Source organism: Sebastes umbrosus, chromosome 1 (genome assembly GCF_015220745.1).
Source record: "Sebastes umbrosus isolate fSebUmb1 chromosome 1, fSebUmb1.pri, whole genome shotgun sequence".
Lineage (NCBI taxonomy): Eukaryota > Metazoa > Chordata > Actinopteri > Perciformes > Sebastidae > Sebastes > Sebastes umbrosus.
In genome coordinates, this window is record NC_051269.1 from 14,264,091 (window position 1) to 14,279,750 (window position 15,660).

The following is a 15,660-nucleotide window of genomic DNA, read 5'->3' on the forward strand; positions in this document are numbered from 1 at the left end:
ACCCATTTAATAATAAAATATATGAATATTTCAATACTTTCATTAGTGGGCCATAGGCTCGATCACCATTGTGTTACCTCATTTGACTATAGATAGTGACTTAACAGACATTTATTCAAATGAAAATCTTTGAGATTGCTACTTTAATAGATTGACAGTTTAAACAGCAAGTACCTACTCCTATAATTCATTATGCATGCATGCTTAACATTCAAACAAGATGTGATATTCATCTCCTAGGTGGTTCTCATTACAAAGGTTGCAGACTCCCTGATTCCTATGCAAGCCTCTACTGTATAGCTATCCCTACTGACCCTGAAATTACACACAGCCAGTCTGTAATTTCTGTTTTTATGCAATTGAAACTGTACGTACTGTGATACTTTACATTCTTAACTTCTAGATGACTTTATGAAGACTATTAAACATAAGCATAAATACTGTAGGACTAAATCTATACATAAGATAGTAGAGTGTAAAAAATACATCTGAGTTAATTTACCTGCTAATCTTTAACTTTTCCCAGATTATATTTAGATTAAATTAACTAATGTAAACTGAAGTACATGCATGTATGGGACTAAAATATTCAATTTGTACTCTAATTTCTTCAACTGTAACCTACCAACCTGTCTAGTTGAGCTGGTCGGTGTGTAAATATAGTGCATCTACTGTTTGTGTGTGTGTGCACCTGTGTGTATTTAGCTTCAGCACCTCTTCATGACCCCAGCAACATCCCTCTGGCTATTTCTCTAAAAGTTACTTCTCATCCATTGTAACCTAACTGAATAGAGGCCGAGGAAGAAGAAAAGCACAAAGCTGTGTTTTTCAAACCGTCACTCTCTCGCTGGTTGCGGCAGCCTGATGTGACCTTATAGCAAACATCCGCTGTTTTGCAAAAAGTCTATAGCTTATGGATTTCATGTCATGAAAAAATATCTGATATTTCTTCTAACAAATCCTCACCCTTTAAATGGATTTACTGTCCGGCACAAAGAAAAATTTCATATTTATGCTAATAGAAAGCCCATCTATTCATCGGTTTCTGTTGGCATTTTATTACTTTCGCGCCACAGAAGGAGAAGCCCTCTCTCCATACTCATCTTTTTCTACGCAATCGATGTTTATTAAAGTTGCTGACTGTGTACAGTTGCTTTTTTACCCCCCCCCCCCTCCCCCCTCAGAAACCCCAGACCCCGTCGTAAAATCATTTTTGAGCTTCATACAGTTGACCCTGAAGGTTAGGTTGAGGTTCCTAGCGTGATGTTGCCGCCAAAGATGGTTAAGGATTATGATGATGGTGCTAGTTCTGGAGCTCTGTGCCATCAGCAAGAGAAATGATTAGGACTGCACCAGCAGAGTGTTAGCCTGACAGATGGCAACACATGGAGCTAGCTGACAGCACTGCTGACAGCGCATTCACAGGAAGTCCCCCCATCTTGCATGCGCTGTACACACTGTTTGTTGCTGTACATATTCTGGTGTTTTTCTGCCATCAACTGTGGCTTATTCCTACCTGTCAACGCCTAAGTCGGCTCACAGCGCCAATTCGCCGGCTTAAAATTGCAAGACCGCTGCATATAGGCCTCCTGTCAGGGCACCAAAGGGAGTTGAGGTGTGTTAAAAATCTTCTGTGGGTCATTATCCCAGTCACTGGTCATTTATCAACACCTGTCTGTTTTTGGTAATTCATTCCTCCAGTGGTCAATAAACTTTCAGTTATTTTCCCCTCAATCAATCTACTTAGAAATCAGCTCTGCGGGCATGTTAATGAATGGCCAACAGACATGGATACATTAATTGAATGACTGAATACATTAGGAGCCGTATTGAGCGCTGCACTGTTGCCTCTGCGAATAGCAATATGGAGTTATTATTAGGTTCAGTGATTGATGAAAGATGAGGAGCGCTTTGGCACAAACCTGTCGGTTCCACTGCCCTGGATAGGAATGAAGGGAGACGGAAACTGTCCTTGCATGAGAAGACACAAAGATCTGATCCTGTGCTTGTTTTGAAATGCTGTTTTTCATTTATTTTTTTGGTTTGTTTATCCACTAGAATAGTTTAAAACTCTATCCAAATGCATCCTCAGGGGAAGCACATGTAACCCCTCCGAATAGCTGTAATACTTCTCGCTGTCACCGCATGACAGCTTCGAGCTTGATGATCGCATGTGTGTGCGGATCGAGTGTGTGTGTGAGTGTTGTACATATATGCATATGGATGGGAGCATGGCAGTGATGTGATTGATGAGACATGAAAGAGAGCAGAGGAAGATTTCTAGTCAATCAGCCCAGTGAATAACCACCTAGGCTGTGGATTAAAGGCAGAAAGCTGTCTGAACTACCAAAGGCTCACATCCATTACCTTACACACAGAGTTGTTTTTCTCTCCGGAGCAACACTGACAACAAAATTAAAGTGTGTTAACAAAAATAGATGGTTTTGTTTTTCTTGAATTCAAGAGATGAAACATGGCAACTTCTAACAACTCGGATGCTCGGGGAAGTAAAAAATCATGTGAGGTAAAAAGATCTCTGCAGCGGAGTGACCTATACAACACTTGAGATTATGATAATGTGCGTAAAATGAAATGGGACTTACTGTAATGGAATTTTTTCCTGTGTATTAGTCCAGTTTCAAGATTGTATTTAATGTAGATTTCTGAATCATTCAGCCGCTCCGATCTCTTCAAGGTGGGTTTAGAGAATTCAGGTTGCTGGTTCAACTCCCAGTACTGAGAGCAGTTTATTCTGCCTTTGTGTCAGCAACTGACAGCACTGGTATTACATCAACCACATGGTGCCCACTATTTTTAAGTTAAGTGCCCTTGATCAAGGTGCAGAAACCTTTACAGGGTAAGTGTAACATCTCAGGGGATCTATTGGCAGAAATTGAATATAATATTCGTAACTTTGTTTTTGTTAGTGTATAATCACCGGAAACCAAGAATTGTTGTGTTTTCGTTTAGCTTAGAATGAGCCCTTCATATCTACATAGGGAGTGGGTCCTCTTCACGAGTCCGTCATGTTTCTACAGTAGCCCAGAACGGACAAACCAAACACTGGCTCTAGAGAGAGCCTTTCACGTTTATACGTTACCTGAAGGCCACCGTAGTTCTCACGAAACTGCGGTAATGTGAGCCACAGAGTGCAAAACCGTGGTACCGCCAGCGGCCGTCTGATTTCCGTTGCTACTAAAGTAGTGTTATTATGGTAAGGATGGTCTCTGAGTGGCGTTACCACAGTTTTGCACTTGGTGGCTCACGTTACCACAGTCTTGGACAGGGGGGGAGTGAGTGGAGGGGTACTCAGTTGGCTGCAATCTGCAATCACACCACTAGATGCCACCAAATCCTAAACAATGTCCCTTTAAGGGCCCTTGAGCAAGGTGCCGAACCCTTTACCTGTTGTGTGGCTGATGCTGGGCAGACATTGTTAGGATTAACACAGATTTGAATTCCGAAAAGGTTACCCCTCGACTGGGCCGAATTCCCACCAGATCGGTTTTCGTCGGATATTCATTTTGCGCCCGACAGCTGATCAATTTCCCAAACGATCTGGCTTTTGGACACTCAGATGAATTTATGGCGTGTCAGAAACAGGTTGAGCAGTTTGATTTCTCACATGGCTGCTGTCAAAATATCCATTTTAAACTAAAGCCAGCTCGTTTTAACATTAGTTGGATTTACAAGTTGTGGCAAACTGTAGTCTTGACAAAACATAGAAATAATACGTTTTGTTTGTGCCGATTAATACTGCAGTAGGCAGAGCGTTTTTAGCATCATTGAGCAAAAATTCCATAATTACCTTTCAGCATATTGTAATTCAAGTGTTCTGAGAGAAAACTAGACTTCTGCACCTCCTCATGGCTCTGTTTTCAGGCTTTAGAAAATCTAGCCCATGACGGGAGACTTTCACACAGGTAATTTCAGAGAGAGAGCGTTCCTATTGAGCGTTCCTCAAACTAGGGAGCGCTGATCAAATATGAATCAATATTCTGTTACTGTAATGCCTATTTCTCGCATAAAATGTTTTCAGAAACATCTTGTAGTGTACTGTTTAGCTGTAAAATGAGAAAATTTGCTCCAGCTGGGGGCGTTGCTTGGTATTTCCTTGACTTCTCTTAACAGGGCTCCCGGGTCACAAACTTTCTCATTTTACAGCTAAACAGTACACTACAAGATGTTTCTGAAAACATTTGAGGAGAGAAATAGGTATTACAGTAACAGAATATGGATTCATATTTGATCAGCTCTGCCTAGTTTGACCGTTTGATCGGAGTTCGCGAGTGAACGACAGCTGCTCAGAGACAGCAGGCTCCAGCTCGGCTCTGATTGGTTGTTTTCCTCCAGTTTTTGAAATCTTGCAGATGCCATTAGGAGCAACGGAGGACATAAAAGCAAATGATTTTTTTCAGATTACCTGTCTAATGCGCTACTGTCAAGAGGATATAGTAACCGTTTTATAAAAATAACTTTTTTTAAATTATATTTGCTCCAATTCTACCCACTGCGGTTTTAACAAATCGACTGATGCTTTTTCTCCTGGAGAATATGTGAAAAACAAATTTTGAATTTATGTGAAAAACAAATTTAATAGCCTTTGGCCTGTTGTAAATAAAGTTTTCTTCTTCTTCTTCTTTCTGTCTGTCTTTCTTTTCTCTAGGTCCAAGGGTTGGAGAAGCAGGTGGAGTTCTCAGACCTGGGCCCAGTGGGCTCGGTGATGAAGACTCTTCCATATGGAATGGGTGGAGGCACGGTGGGAGGATCAACAGGGGGAGTGGTCAAGCCTCCGTACCAAACACGTATCTTCTCCACCTCCATTGACCAGACACCCATGAAATCCAAGCCACCCACCTACAGTTTCTTTAATCCATACGACCCGGCCCGGAACCAGACCCTGCTCCTGGACCAGACAGGATACCGCTCCAAGCGCAAGCCCTCGCTTAAGACAGCCATGAAGACCAAGAAGATCTTCGGCTGGGGAGACTTCTACTTCAACGTCAAGACCATGAAGTTCAGCTTGTTGGTGACGGGGAAGATCGTGGACCACATCAACGGGACGTTCACCGTTTACTTCCGCCACAACTCGTCCAGCCTGGGCAACGTGTCGGTCAGCATCGTGCCGCCGACCAAAGTGGTGGAGTTTGAGGTCGTCCAGCATCTGCACCCCCACACCCAGAACGTCCAGATCCAGGAGACCCATCAGTCCACCATCGACCCGAAAGAGACAAAGACCTTTAACTGTCGGGTGGAGTACGAGAAAACCAACAGATCAAAGAAGCCGAAACCCTGCCTGTACGATCCGTCTCAGACCTGCTTCACAGAGCACACCCAGTCCCACGCTGCCTGGCTCTGTGCCAAACCCTTCAAGGTGATCTGCATCTTCATCTCTTTCTTCAGCATCGATTACAAGCTGGTTCAAAAAGTGTGTCCGGACTACAACTTCCAAAGTGAGCACCCTTACTTAGGATAAGTAAGTGAGACTGAACTGTAAAGAGAGGGGAAAAAAAGACAATGTTAATGATGATGATTATAATGCTAATGATGGAAATCATAGTCATATTGATTACGATGAAGAAGCAGGGGACATTTTTTTGCCTCTGAACTGCTGTGAATTGTGGATTTAAATCAAGTATAATCAGAGTTATGGATGGTTAGGATATGGCTGATTTCTCTGACTTATTTTCCAACTTTGTATTTGTTAACTTCTGTTTTTATTTGCTTTTTTTTCTGTAAATAATGTACTCGACCTCAGCACACATATTGTTTTTAGTTATTTGTTTCTCAGTGTTATTACTTTTTTGCAGTTGGAAAATTCGGTTGAAAACAGCTGGAATCAGTGTTATGCCCTCCGAAGTACAAGAGGAGCCTCTGAGGCGGCTGTGCTGCGCCATCACTGTATGGCAGACGTAATGTTATGGTAGACTGACTGTTAATCATCCTCTCAGCTCTACGTTTCCCCGGATATAAGAGAGTTATATGTATGAGAAATGCTATGCTGGAAATGCATACAATATACTGTATGAAAAAGCACATTAAAATCTCTTAAACTGTCTGTCTTTTATTGGCTGAATGTTTTCGTTCAGAGCTCCAAGCACAATTTCGGGGCACACGCTGTGCAGCATATTCACGTTATCTAACTCAGCAAGGACACTATTATGAATTAAGTTACACTTCACTTAGATTGTGAATTCATGCCCGAGCTTTCTGTGAAGATATGTAATTTTAATTTTCTGCAACATATTGAAAGGAAGGCTTGAATTTTAACATGAAAACCAACCGTGAAACATTCTTAAGATGGTGATAATGCTTGAGTCCTTTTGAGGGAGTTGGTATGTACAGTAATTGAATCCGAGGGAGGTATCTGATATCATTTTTAATTACATTTACCCTGAAACAGAAAAGAAAAATAACTATTGTATTGGAAGCAATATGACTGACAGATTCAGTTTGTTTGATCATGCAAACAAAGGAAGTATTTTTCAGTTGCACCTAATCCTCCGGGTGGCTTCCTCACAGTTTACTGACTGCTGCATCACTGGTGCCACTGTTATAACCTCATCTACCTACCTAACAATATTTATCATTGCTTTCTTAAAGAGATGAGCTAATGGAAAAATGAAGCAGGATGGCATCACCATTCACCATTGCTATAATATATATGTTAGGGTTGTCAATCTATTCAAATATTTAATTTTTTAATTGTCCATAGTTAATCGCGATTGATCGCAAATTAATCACATTTTTGTATCTATTAAAATGTACCTTAAAGGGAGATTTATCAAGTATTTAATACTCATTATCATCATGGAAGTGTGTAAATATGATTGCTTTATGCAAATCTATGTATATATTTATTATTGGAAATCAATTAACAACACAAAACAATGACAACTATTGTCCAGAAACCCTCACAGGTGCTGCATTTGTTATAAAAAATATGCTCAAATTATAACATGTCAAACTGCAGCCCAACAGGCAACAACAGCTGTCAGTGTGTCAGTGTGCTGACTTGACTCTGACTTGCCCAAAACTGCATGTGATTATCATGAAGTGGTCTGTTAAGGGGAGACTCGTGGGTACCATATCTTGAGGTCAAAGATCAAGGGACCCCTTTGAAATGGCAATGCCAGTTTTTCCTGACCAAAATTTAGTCTGGAGCGTTTTTTAGGTTCTTCCGCGACAAGCTAGTTTGACATGGTTGGTACCAATGGATTCCTTAGGTTTTCTAGTTTCATATAATGCCAGTATCTTTACTCTAGTATTAAAACTGAGCCCGCTACAACCTAAAAATTGCAAGTTAGTGGCGTGTGTATACAGTATATACATATATATTAACACATCCAGATTAGAGGATAAAACTGAAAGCATAAGTCAACTCACCCACCTCTTCCTTGATTAAATTAAACACCTCCACCTTGCGACTACCTCAGACTGTCTCTCTTCCTCGTTTTTTCTCTCTCATCGGAGAGTCGTCTGCGGCTCTTTGCTCTCCACACTTTTGAACTGAGGATAATGGTGCTCAAAATTTCATTAGAAAACACACAGTCGATGCTAATTGAATCTTCATCTCACTCTGGCTCGATACCCTATTATGCTTTTGATCAATGACATTGAGGTGGAGGTCCAGGGAGGTCCATGTATCTTACACTGGTTGCTGTAGGTAGTCGGGACACAGATTGATGGAGTCGCTGCAACCCAGATTCTCTGGAGCTCCTCTCTTTGTGACACAGATTCTCTACAGTGGGTTGGTGAAGAATCACCGGACTAGTTGTTGTGGACGGATCCTCATGTACTCCTTAGTGTGTGGTCCTACATGTGATTGCATGTGTGTGTGAGTGTGTGATTCTGATTATCTGTATGCCTACAGTATGTGTGTTTGTCCAGGTATATTTCCTAGAATTTAAAAAAAAAACTAATAAACAATGAATTATAGTTATTATAGTAAGTGAATGACTGCATTAAAGGTCCCATATTATATAAGAGTGAGATTTTCATGTTTTTTTATTTTAAAGCAGGCTTAAATGCTATATAAATACTGTGAAAGTATCGAAACACTCAATCCACAGGGAAATACACACAGCCCGTATTCAGAAGCTGCATTTGAAATAAGCCGTCCATTTGTGATGTCACAAATATACAATATTTAAACCCTTTACACAGATAAAACATAACCATTCTAAATGTGTCCCAGTTTATTCCTGGTTGCAGTATATGTGAATGTCATCAGCTGACAGGAAGTAAACATGGACCCAAGCTGTTGCCTATAGCAACGCAATTCTGTTGCAATTTCGTCGCCATTCCGTTGAAATGCGCTGAAACGGAGCGGTAAATACATGCATATTCAAGCCGACAGTATGAGAAAAAAAAGGGTTTTTTGAACATTACAGCATGTAAACATGTTCTAGTAGAAACACAAAATACAAGTATGATCCTGAAAATGAGCATGATATGGGACCTTTAAAGATTGTAATACTTCACAACAACACCGCTTCACTTGACACATTGATCATGTGGTACCTGTACATATGCAACAGTTAGTTGACTATACCAACTTAGATAGAGGAGCATAATGAGAGCAGCACTTTTGAGATACTGGGCCTAATAAGTTAAAATGGGTCCAAAATTGTTTTGAACAAAATTTAAAAAAGATTTCAGATATGTTTGGAGAAAAAAAAAACACACTGAAAATTATTAGTAAATTTATACAAACATGCTGACACTGTGTGCTGCACAGCAAGGGGGTCGCAGGTTCAAATCCAGCTTGGGGCCCTTCTATGTGGAGTTTGCATGTTCTCCATGTGTTAGCGTGGGTTTTCTCCGGGTTCTCTGGTTTCCTCCCACAGTCCAAAGACATGCAGGTTAATTGTTGACTCTAAATTGCCCGTAGGTGTGAATGTGAACGGTTGTCTGTCTCTATGTGTCTGTGTACTGGGATAGTCTGGCAACCTTTGCCCAGTGTCAGCTGGGATCGGCTCCAGCCCCCCCTCCCCGCGACCCCGAATGGGATAAGCAGTTACAGATAATGAATGGATGAATGTTTTAATGCCTTTATTATAAAGTTGACAATAGATAGCTGACAGGAAAGGAGGGGAGGAGAGAGATGGGGAACAACACGCAACAAAGGGCCGTTCATGGTCGGCACCTTAATCCCTATAGGCCACCAAGGTGCTCCACTTATTTCTACTGTGGTGCTTTGCATTCATTGGGCAGATAGCAAAAAGCACCATGCACTAGAAACCAGTTTGGGCAGAGACCTTGACAAACAGAGTCAGACATGCAAAGTCACTTATTTTCAATAAATATGAATATGAATGACTTTGCATGTCTCAATTTGACTTGGTTCATGGTGTTTTGGGAGTCAGAGGGACACAGAGAGCCTCCAAACTCCACTAGGAAGCGCCAGGGGTTGAGATTCAAGCCGGGAGGGAAGCTCCTTGCTGTGCAAAAGTGAGTCAATTAAAATTGACTACTAAGCAGAGTAATCAGTAATCTCCTTCCTCTTTATTTACCTGCAACCTGGCTATGCAAGTGCAGTGGCATATGTCCATGAACAACTAATTAAACATCTGAATGCTGAACATTTTTATCTAAACATACTGTATATCAACAATGATGAAACAATTGCTTATAAGCAAGCAAGATAAAGGTTTTGCTTGATATATTTTAGCTTTATTAAAGTTGAGAAGTGTGGAGTGCATTCACAGCTGTCACGGGTGTAGACTTGCACATAATTAAAAATAAAGAAATGTATTGATATAAATAAATAATGGATGATAAATAATGTGTAGCCTCACAAAAAAAGTGAAAACTGCTTTCACTCAGTTTAGTCTGTAACAGACTCAGTCACCCTGTGAGCATGAAAATGAAATGAGTTGATAGAAGATGAATCAGTAAAATCAGTGGTGGAAAGTAACTAGGTACATTTACTCAAGTACTGCACTTACAAATTTGAGGTACTTTATTTGAGTATTTCCATTTTCTGCTACTTTATAGGCTACTTCTACTCTTTAGAGGCAAACGTACTTTTTACTCCACAACATGTATTTGATAACTTTAGTTACTAGTTACTTTGCAGGTTCAGATTAATAATACCAAATATAATCAACAAATAAATTATATATTATTTATAAGACTTTATTGATCCTCTGGGGAAAAGTAACAAGCTATACTCAGCAGTATAAAGTATTAAAATTGGCTTAACTTCATCAGCTACATCATTAAAGTAATGTATGCAATAATAATGAAAATACATTATTGTGCTACATTATTCGGAAATGGACCATCCTTCACAAGTGTGAGATCCTTCGTTGCTGCAGCTGTCAGACTCCACAACCAGCACTGCTCCCAGTAGACCACTTACACACCAAAAAACTGACATTAACCTGATATTTTCAGGTGGAATTTAATTCATTCATTCATTCATTCATTCTCACTGTGCAATATCATTTTCCACTTGTGCAATTTTGTTAATAGTCTGTTTATTGTCAATACTGTATATACTGCTCCTATTTTTATACTATCTTCTATTTAAATGGTTCATATTTTGAAACACTTTGTTTAGCTCTTTTTTTTACTGTGTTAGTTGATGCATCTTGTTTTTTGCACTATCCCCTTTGCTGCTGTACACTGCAAATTTCCCCACTGCGGGACTAATAAAGGAATATCTTATCTTATCTTATCTTCCTCATAATGAGTACTTTTACTTTTGGTACTTTAATTAGGCTATATTTGATGCTAATACTTTACTTTTACTTCGGGTAAAGTAACATTTTGAATGCAGGACTTTTACTTGTAGTATTTTTTCCACACTGGTGGTATTTTAGATTACTTCTACCTCTATTGGAGTTAATGAATGACAGATACAGTTGTAGGCCTAGGCCAGGGGTCTGCAACCTGCAACTACGGAGCCACACGCGGCTATTTAGCCCATCTCCAGTGGCTCCCTGTGGATTTTTTAAAAATGGAAATGAATTTTTTGTTTACATTTTCATTTTCATTCATCATTCTTGTAGGTCTATGGTACGACGGTACGACGGAGAATAAAATAACTTTATTTCGAGAATAAAGTCATAATATTTACGAGAATAAAGTCATAGGTTTATGAGAAAAAAGTCGTAATATTATGAGAATAAATTCATAATATTATAAAGCAGTAATTTTACGTGTTATTTTCTCTTTTTTCTCATAAAGTTATGACTTTATTCTCATAATATTACAACTTTTTTCTTGTAAAGTTATGACTTTATTCTTGTAATATTACAACTTTTTTTTCATGTATAAAGTTATGACTTTATTTTGGAAATGTTTTAAAAATGTTTTTTCCCTCAATGTGGCCCTGATACTCCATCATACATTTGCACTTTGCCCCTCACTGCACTAGAGTTATATACTATATACTTAGATTATAAACTGTATTTCCTTCATCAAAATGCTCAAATGTTTTGGGGCTCCAGACTTTTTTTTTTTTTTTTTTTTGCCTAAAACTGCTCTTTTGATAGTAAAGGTTGCTGACCCCTGCTGTAGTCACACTGCTGTTTTAAACAAGGGGCCTACAACTCCCAGCAACCCTTGCGGCAGGATAAACGTAACCATCCGTTGCCAACAACTTCAGCCAGCCTCTCTGGAGCCTGTCAGCGGTGAGTCTCCTGCTGGCCGAGCTGCTGCTTCTTCTTCCTCTTCCTCTGGTCCTGACTACTGGAAACATGCTGTCCTTCGCTCTCAGACAACTCACACGGGTACGTGTATCATAAAGTGCTGTTTACGTGTCATTGTTTCTTATTTGAGTTGTTGTAACTCAGCTGTGTGGTTGAACTGTGTAGCTAGCTTAACGCCACTAACCACACTACAGTAGCTAGTAGGGGGTTTACATTACACACCTGTGCTTTAACAAGTCACCTAAAAGAAGAGTATCTGCTGCAGGTAACTGCTAGCTATCGTTTCTGTCCTGTTCCTGTTGTGTATCTGACATATCTGTTGTTAGTTAGCTGATATAAGCTAGCAGGCTGTCAGTGTTACATAGCTGCAGCTGAGTCCACGTGATGATGCAACAGAGACTGCTCAGTTTCATCATGTGGGAGGACAACACTGATCATCACCAAAAGCTCTACATTTATACACCTCTCTTGGGTTATTTAGTGACGGTAACTTCATGAAATTGTTCTGTAATTAATCCGCATTACACACGCCTTTTTTTGTTTGATTTGTTTTACTTAAAGGGTTTTTTATGAAGCCTCAGTCATGGTAACTTAGTGCAGATAATAGATAGATAGGTAGATACAGTAGATAGATAGATAGATGCAGTAGATAGATAGATACAATAGGTAGATACAATAGATAGATAGATAGATAGATACAGTAGATACAGTACATAGATAGATAGATAGATAGATAGATAGATAGATAGATAGATACAGTACATAGATAGATAGATACAGTAGATACAGTACATAGATAGATAGATAGATAGTAACTTTATTGATCCTGAGGGAAATTCAAGTTTCCAGCATCACAGTTCCATAGTGCAAAACATGTTAGCAAAAAGACAGTAAAAAAGTTAGTAGTGCAAAGTACAAAAAAATATACCAGATATAAAAATACAAGGAGATGAAGAAAACTGTTAAAACTGAATATAGTGCAGGGTAACATCTGTGATACACGACTATTAAAAAAAGTGAATATAGTGCAGAAGAGACTGTTAAAAATTAGTATAGTGCATTATTATGCAAGAGAGGGTCAGCAGACAATGATATAAGACCCCCCCCAATAACGTTCAAAGTGCAAAATGAGGATGAAATATACAGCAGGAGCATTTAGAAAATATTAACCTCCTGCTTTGAGATAATTATGTAACAGATAAGGCTGTGTTTTTGTCAAATCAATAGTCATTGTTCAGCAGATTCTTGACAGCTGAAGTGTTTATTACTTTAGGTTAGCTTTGTACGCTTAATATTCCTGATATGGATATTATCTTATATGTATATGCTTAATCTAAGCGCAAAGGTCCACTTACCTTATACACTCCTGTTTATAAGGTAGCTAAACCTAATGATAAAACTCTCATATTTAATCTACTCTAGTTGATATAAATGGGTTGGGCAAAAGTGTTTGAAACACCTTTCAGTATAATGCATAACAATTCAACAGCGCCACAATCTGCAGCCACGAGAATGACCATAAAGTTGAATGAACACCTCTCTAAACCAGGTCCAACAACATCTGATTAAAATATGACCTTATACTTAAATGAACACCTTTGACACAGTCTTCATAATTTATCTTTAACATTACAGATGTGCAGAACAGAACTACGTTACAGTGTACAGTGGATTCATTATTTTTGTATATATATATCTTTTTTTTAATTGGAAGCACGTTGCAAGGCATATAAATCACATATCAAATGAGTAGTCATTTTTTTTCATCCATTTGTCCGTCCCACCCCCAAAAGTAAGACAAATAAATGAAATAACCAATATCACACTAATAGCTAAAATAAATAAAGTACATTTTAAAAAAACAATCAAACAAAATAAATAAGGAGGCTCAGTTGCCACAACCACGCAGAGATTCAATATGGTTTAGGACAGGTTTCCAAGGCTTTTCAAAACAATTAAGGGAACCCTTAAGGGGAAATCGAAGTTTCTCCAAACCAATGGACAGAAACGGATCTTTCACCCACCTATTGAGAGTCAGAGGTAGAAGATGTTTCCATCTAAAAATAATAAGTTGCCTTGTCAACAAGGGACTGGTATCGTAGCAGTATTATATGCTACGTTAAGTGTTGAAGATCTCGGACCAAAATGTCATAACATAAATTTTATTTATTATTATTATTATTATTATTATTATTATTATTATTATTATTAGTTTTTAAAATCTTATTCCCTGTTAAGGTATTTGTAGACCCCCTTGATAAATACATTTTGAATGACAAATTGTTTGCCCAGTGATCTCATTTCAAAGTTATATGAAGTTTAATAGTCTGACAGTGTTTTTATTAAACAAGTTACTTGATTAGTCGAGACATCGGGGTGATGGAGGTGTTGGAAAAAACAAGTTGGTTGAGGGCTATTAATATCCTAATTTTGAACTTTATGAAGTGACCCATTTTGGAGATGGTGCGAATTTCATGTAGCTTCTCTGAAACAACTAGGCTATGCCAAGTTTGTGCCAAAATCTTGTGGCATGTGTTCAGACCTAGTTTTATAAGTCACTGTCGGTGTGTTTGAAGTCTCCCATTAAACCAACTGACTCACATGCTTGCATGCTTTTCCTGTTGGTGGTAATTGGTTAAATGTGCATCTTCATTGAATTTGAAAAGGACTCACAAGACTCTTATTTCTTTTTTGTTAAGACATACAGTGTCCTCACAGGATCTCTCTGTGAGAGAGATTTCAGGCCTTGTGCAGTTATTTCTTATTGCTGTTGACATACATTTTTTATGAGGACAGTTTTAGGATTGGTGTAAAGATGAGGGAAACCCAACTTTTGTGACTTGTATCATAAAGGAATAGTTAATCTCTTGCTGTGGGTAGTATTAGCTGTGGAAAGTCGACTGCTTTGTTCATTATGGGGTTGTTGGCTCTTAAATAGGCCAGCTGCTGCAGGTAATGGAGTCCAAAGATTCCAGTTTGTCAATTTAAGAATTAAATAATCTCCAATCCCATTATGAAAAACCTTTCTGCCAGTGCAAGAGGCCAAAAAAGCAAGGCTCTCTGCTAATGAGAGCATTTATTATAGATTAGTCTTTATAGATTTTCATCTACTTTTCCATAAGCCTTTTTTTTATTTTATTTTATTTTATTTAGCATTTTTAGGCTGTGTTTCTAGTGCAGATAATTTATGATGATGATTAATTTGTTCAATTTGAATCTTTGAATTCAACATATAAAGATCACTTCTCACCAAATAAAGAGGTATTCAAGCTTGGGTTCACTGTATAATGGTGGGGAAACAATTCAGCTTTAAACCTTTTGAAGAACTTTTGAGTTCAAAATGACACAAATTTAAATTGTAAAGCTAGACCTAAGGCTAGACCTGTTACAACTAGATAGTTTGGAAATTCAACATGCCAATGATGTAACCAGCAAATTCGCATCCATTTACACTGAAAGAGAGAAACTCAAGAAAACTATTAACCTATCTACTCAGTTATGTTCTGGTTTTTCAGAAGTATCTTTTTTATCTGTGAAATTTCCCTCCTAAACAATTTATACTACTTTATACTATGTATCTTTAGTTATGTTGTGTACTCAAGTATGTAACTTAGGGTTAGAGTTAAATATGATTGAAAATGTATAAATAATACTTATTAGTCAAAATCTATACTAAAAGTACACTTTTTCCGTGCTGCTGTATACTGAAAGATTATAGATTTGTTTTGCAGGGCTTTGTTTTTAGTTGGTGAGAAGACTTGCTGCCCTTTGGGGTTTGGTCAAAGAATGTATATTGCTAAGAAGTGAATGTCAGTTGTTCGTTCCATTGCAACGTCAGCGCCCAGCAGCAGAGCTACGCTTATACCATTTTGGACTAAAAGCGATTACCGGACGCCAGCAAAATGTCCGCCTACGAAGTGCTGTACAAAAGTAAAATTATTTCTATTCTATTGTCATACTTTTAATGTTTCTATAGAAATGTTCTATGTTGAACAATACA

The 15,660-nt window shown here is 38.4% G+C and overlaps 2 protein-coding genes across 3 annotated transcripts in view; both read left to right on the plus strand.

Moving 5' to 3' along the window:
* The window catches only part of LOC119497234 (neurexophilin-2), a 52,287-nt gene extending 46,229 nt beyond the window's left edge, over nucleotides 1–6,058 (plus strand). The window contains exons 2-3 of one of the 2 annotated variants that reach the window (XM_037785325.1): nucleotides 4,667–5,453; nucleotides 5,811–6,058. In XM_037785325.1, the coding sequence (XP_037641253.1) occupies nucleotides 4,667–5,453; nucleotides 5,811–5,827 (804 nt within the window). In that variant the 3' untranslated portion in view covers nucleotides 5,828–6,058. Of the gene's footprint in view, nucleotides 1–4,666 lie in introns of both variants that reach the window. The other variant, XM_037785238.1, reaches the window with a different exon arrangement.
* Nucleotides 6,059–11,551: 5,493 nt separating this feature from the next.
* The window catches only part of shmt2 (serine hydroxymethyltransferase 2 (mitochondrial)), a 31,008-nt gene continuing 26,899 nt past the window's right edge, over nucleotides 11,552–15,660 (plus strand). Inside the window, exon 1 of the mRNA XM_037771348.1 lies at nucleotides 11,552–11,741. Coding sequence (XP_037627276.1) covers nucleotides 11,709–11,741 — 33 coding nt within the window. The 5' untranslated portion in view covers nucleotides 11,552–11,708. The remainder of the gene's footprint in view (nucleotides 11,742–15,660) is intronic.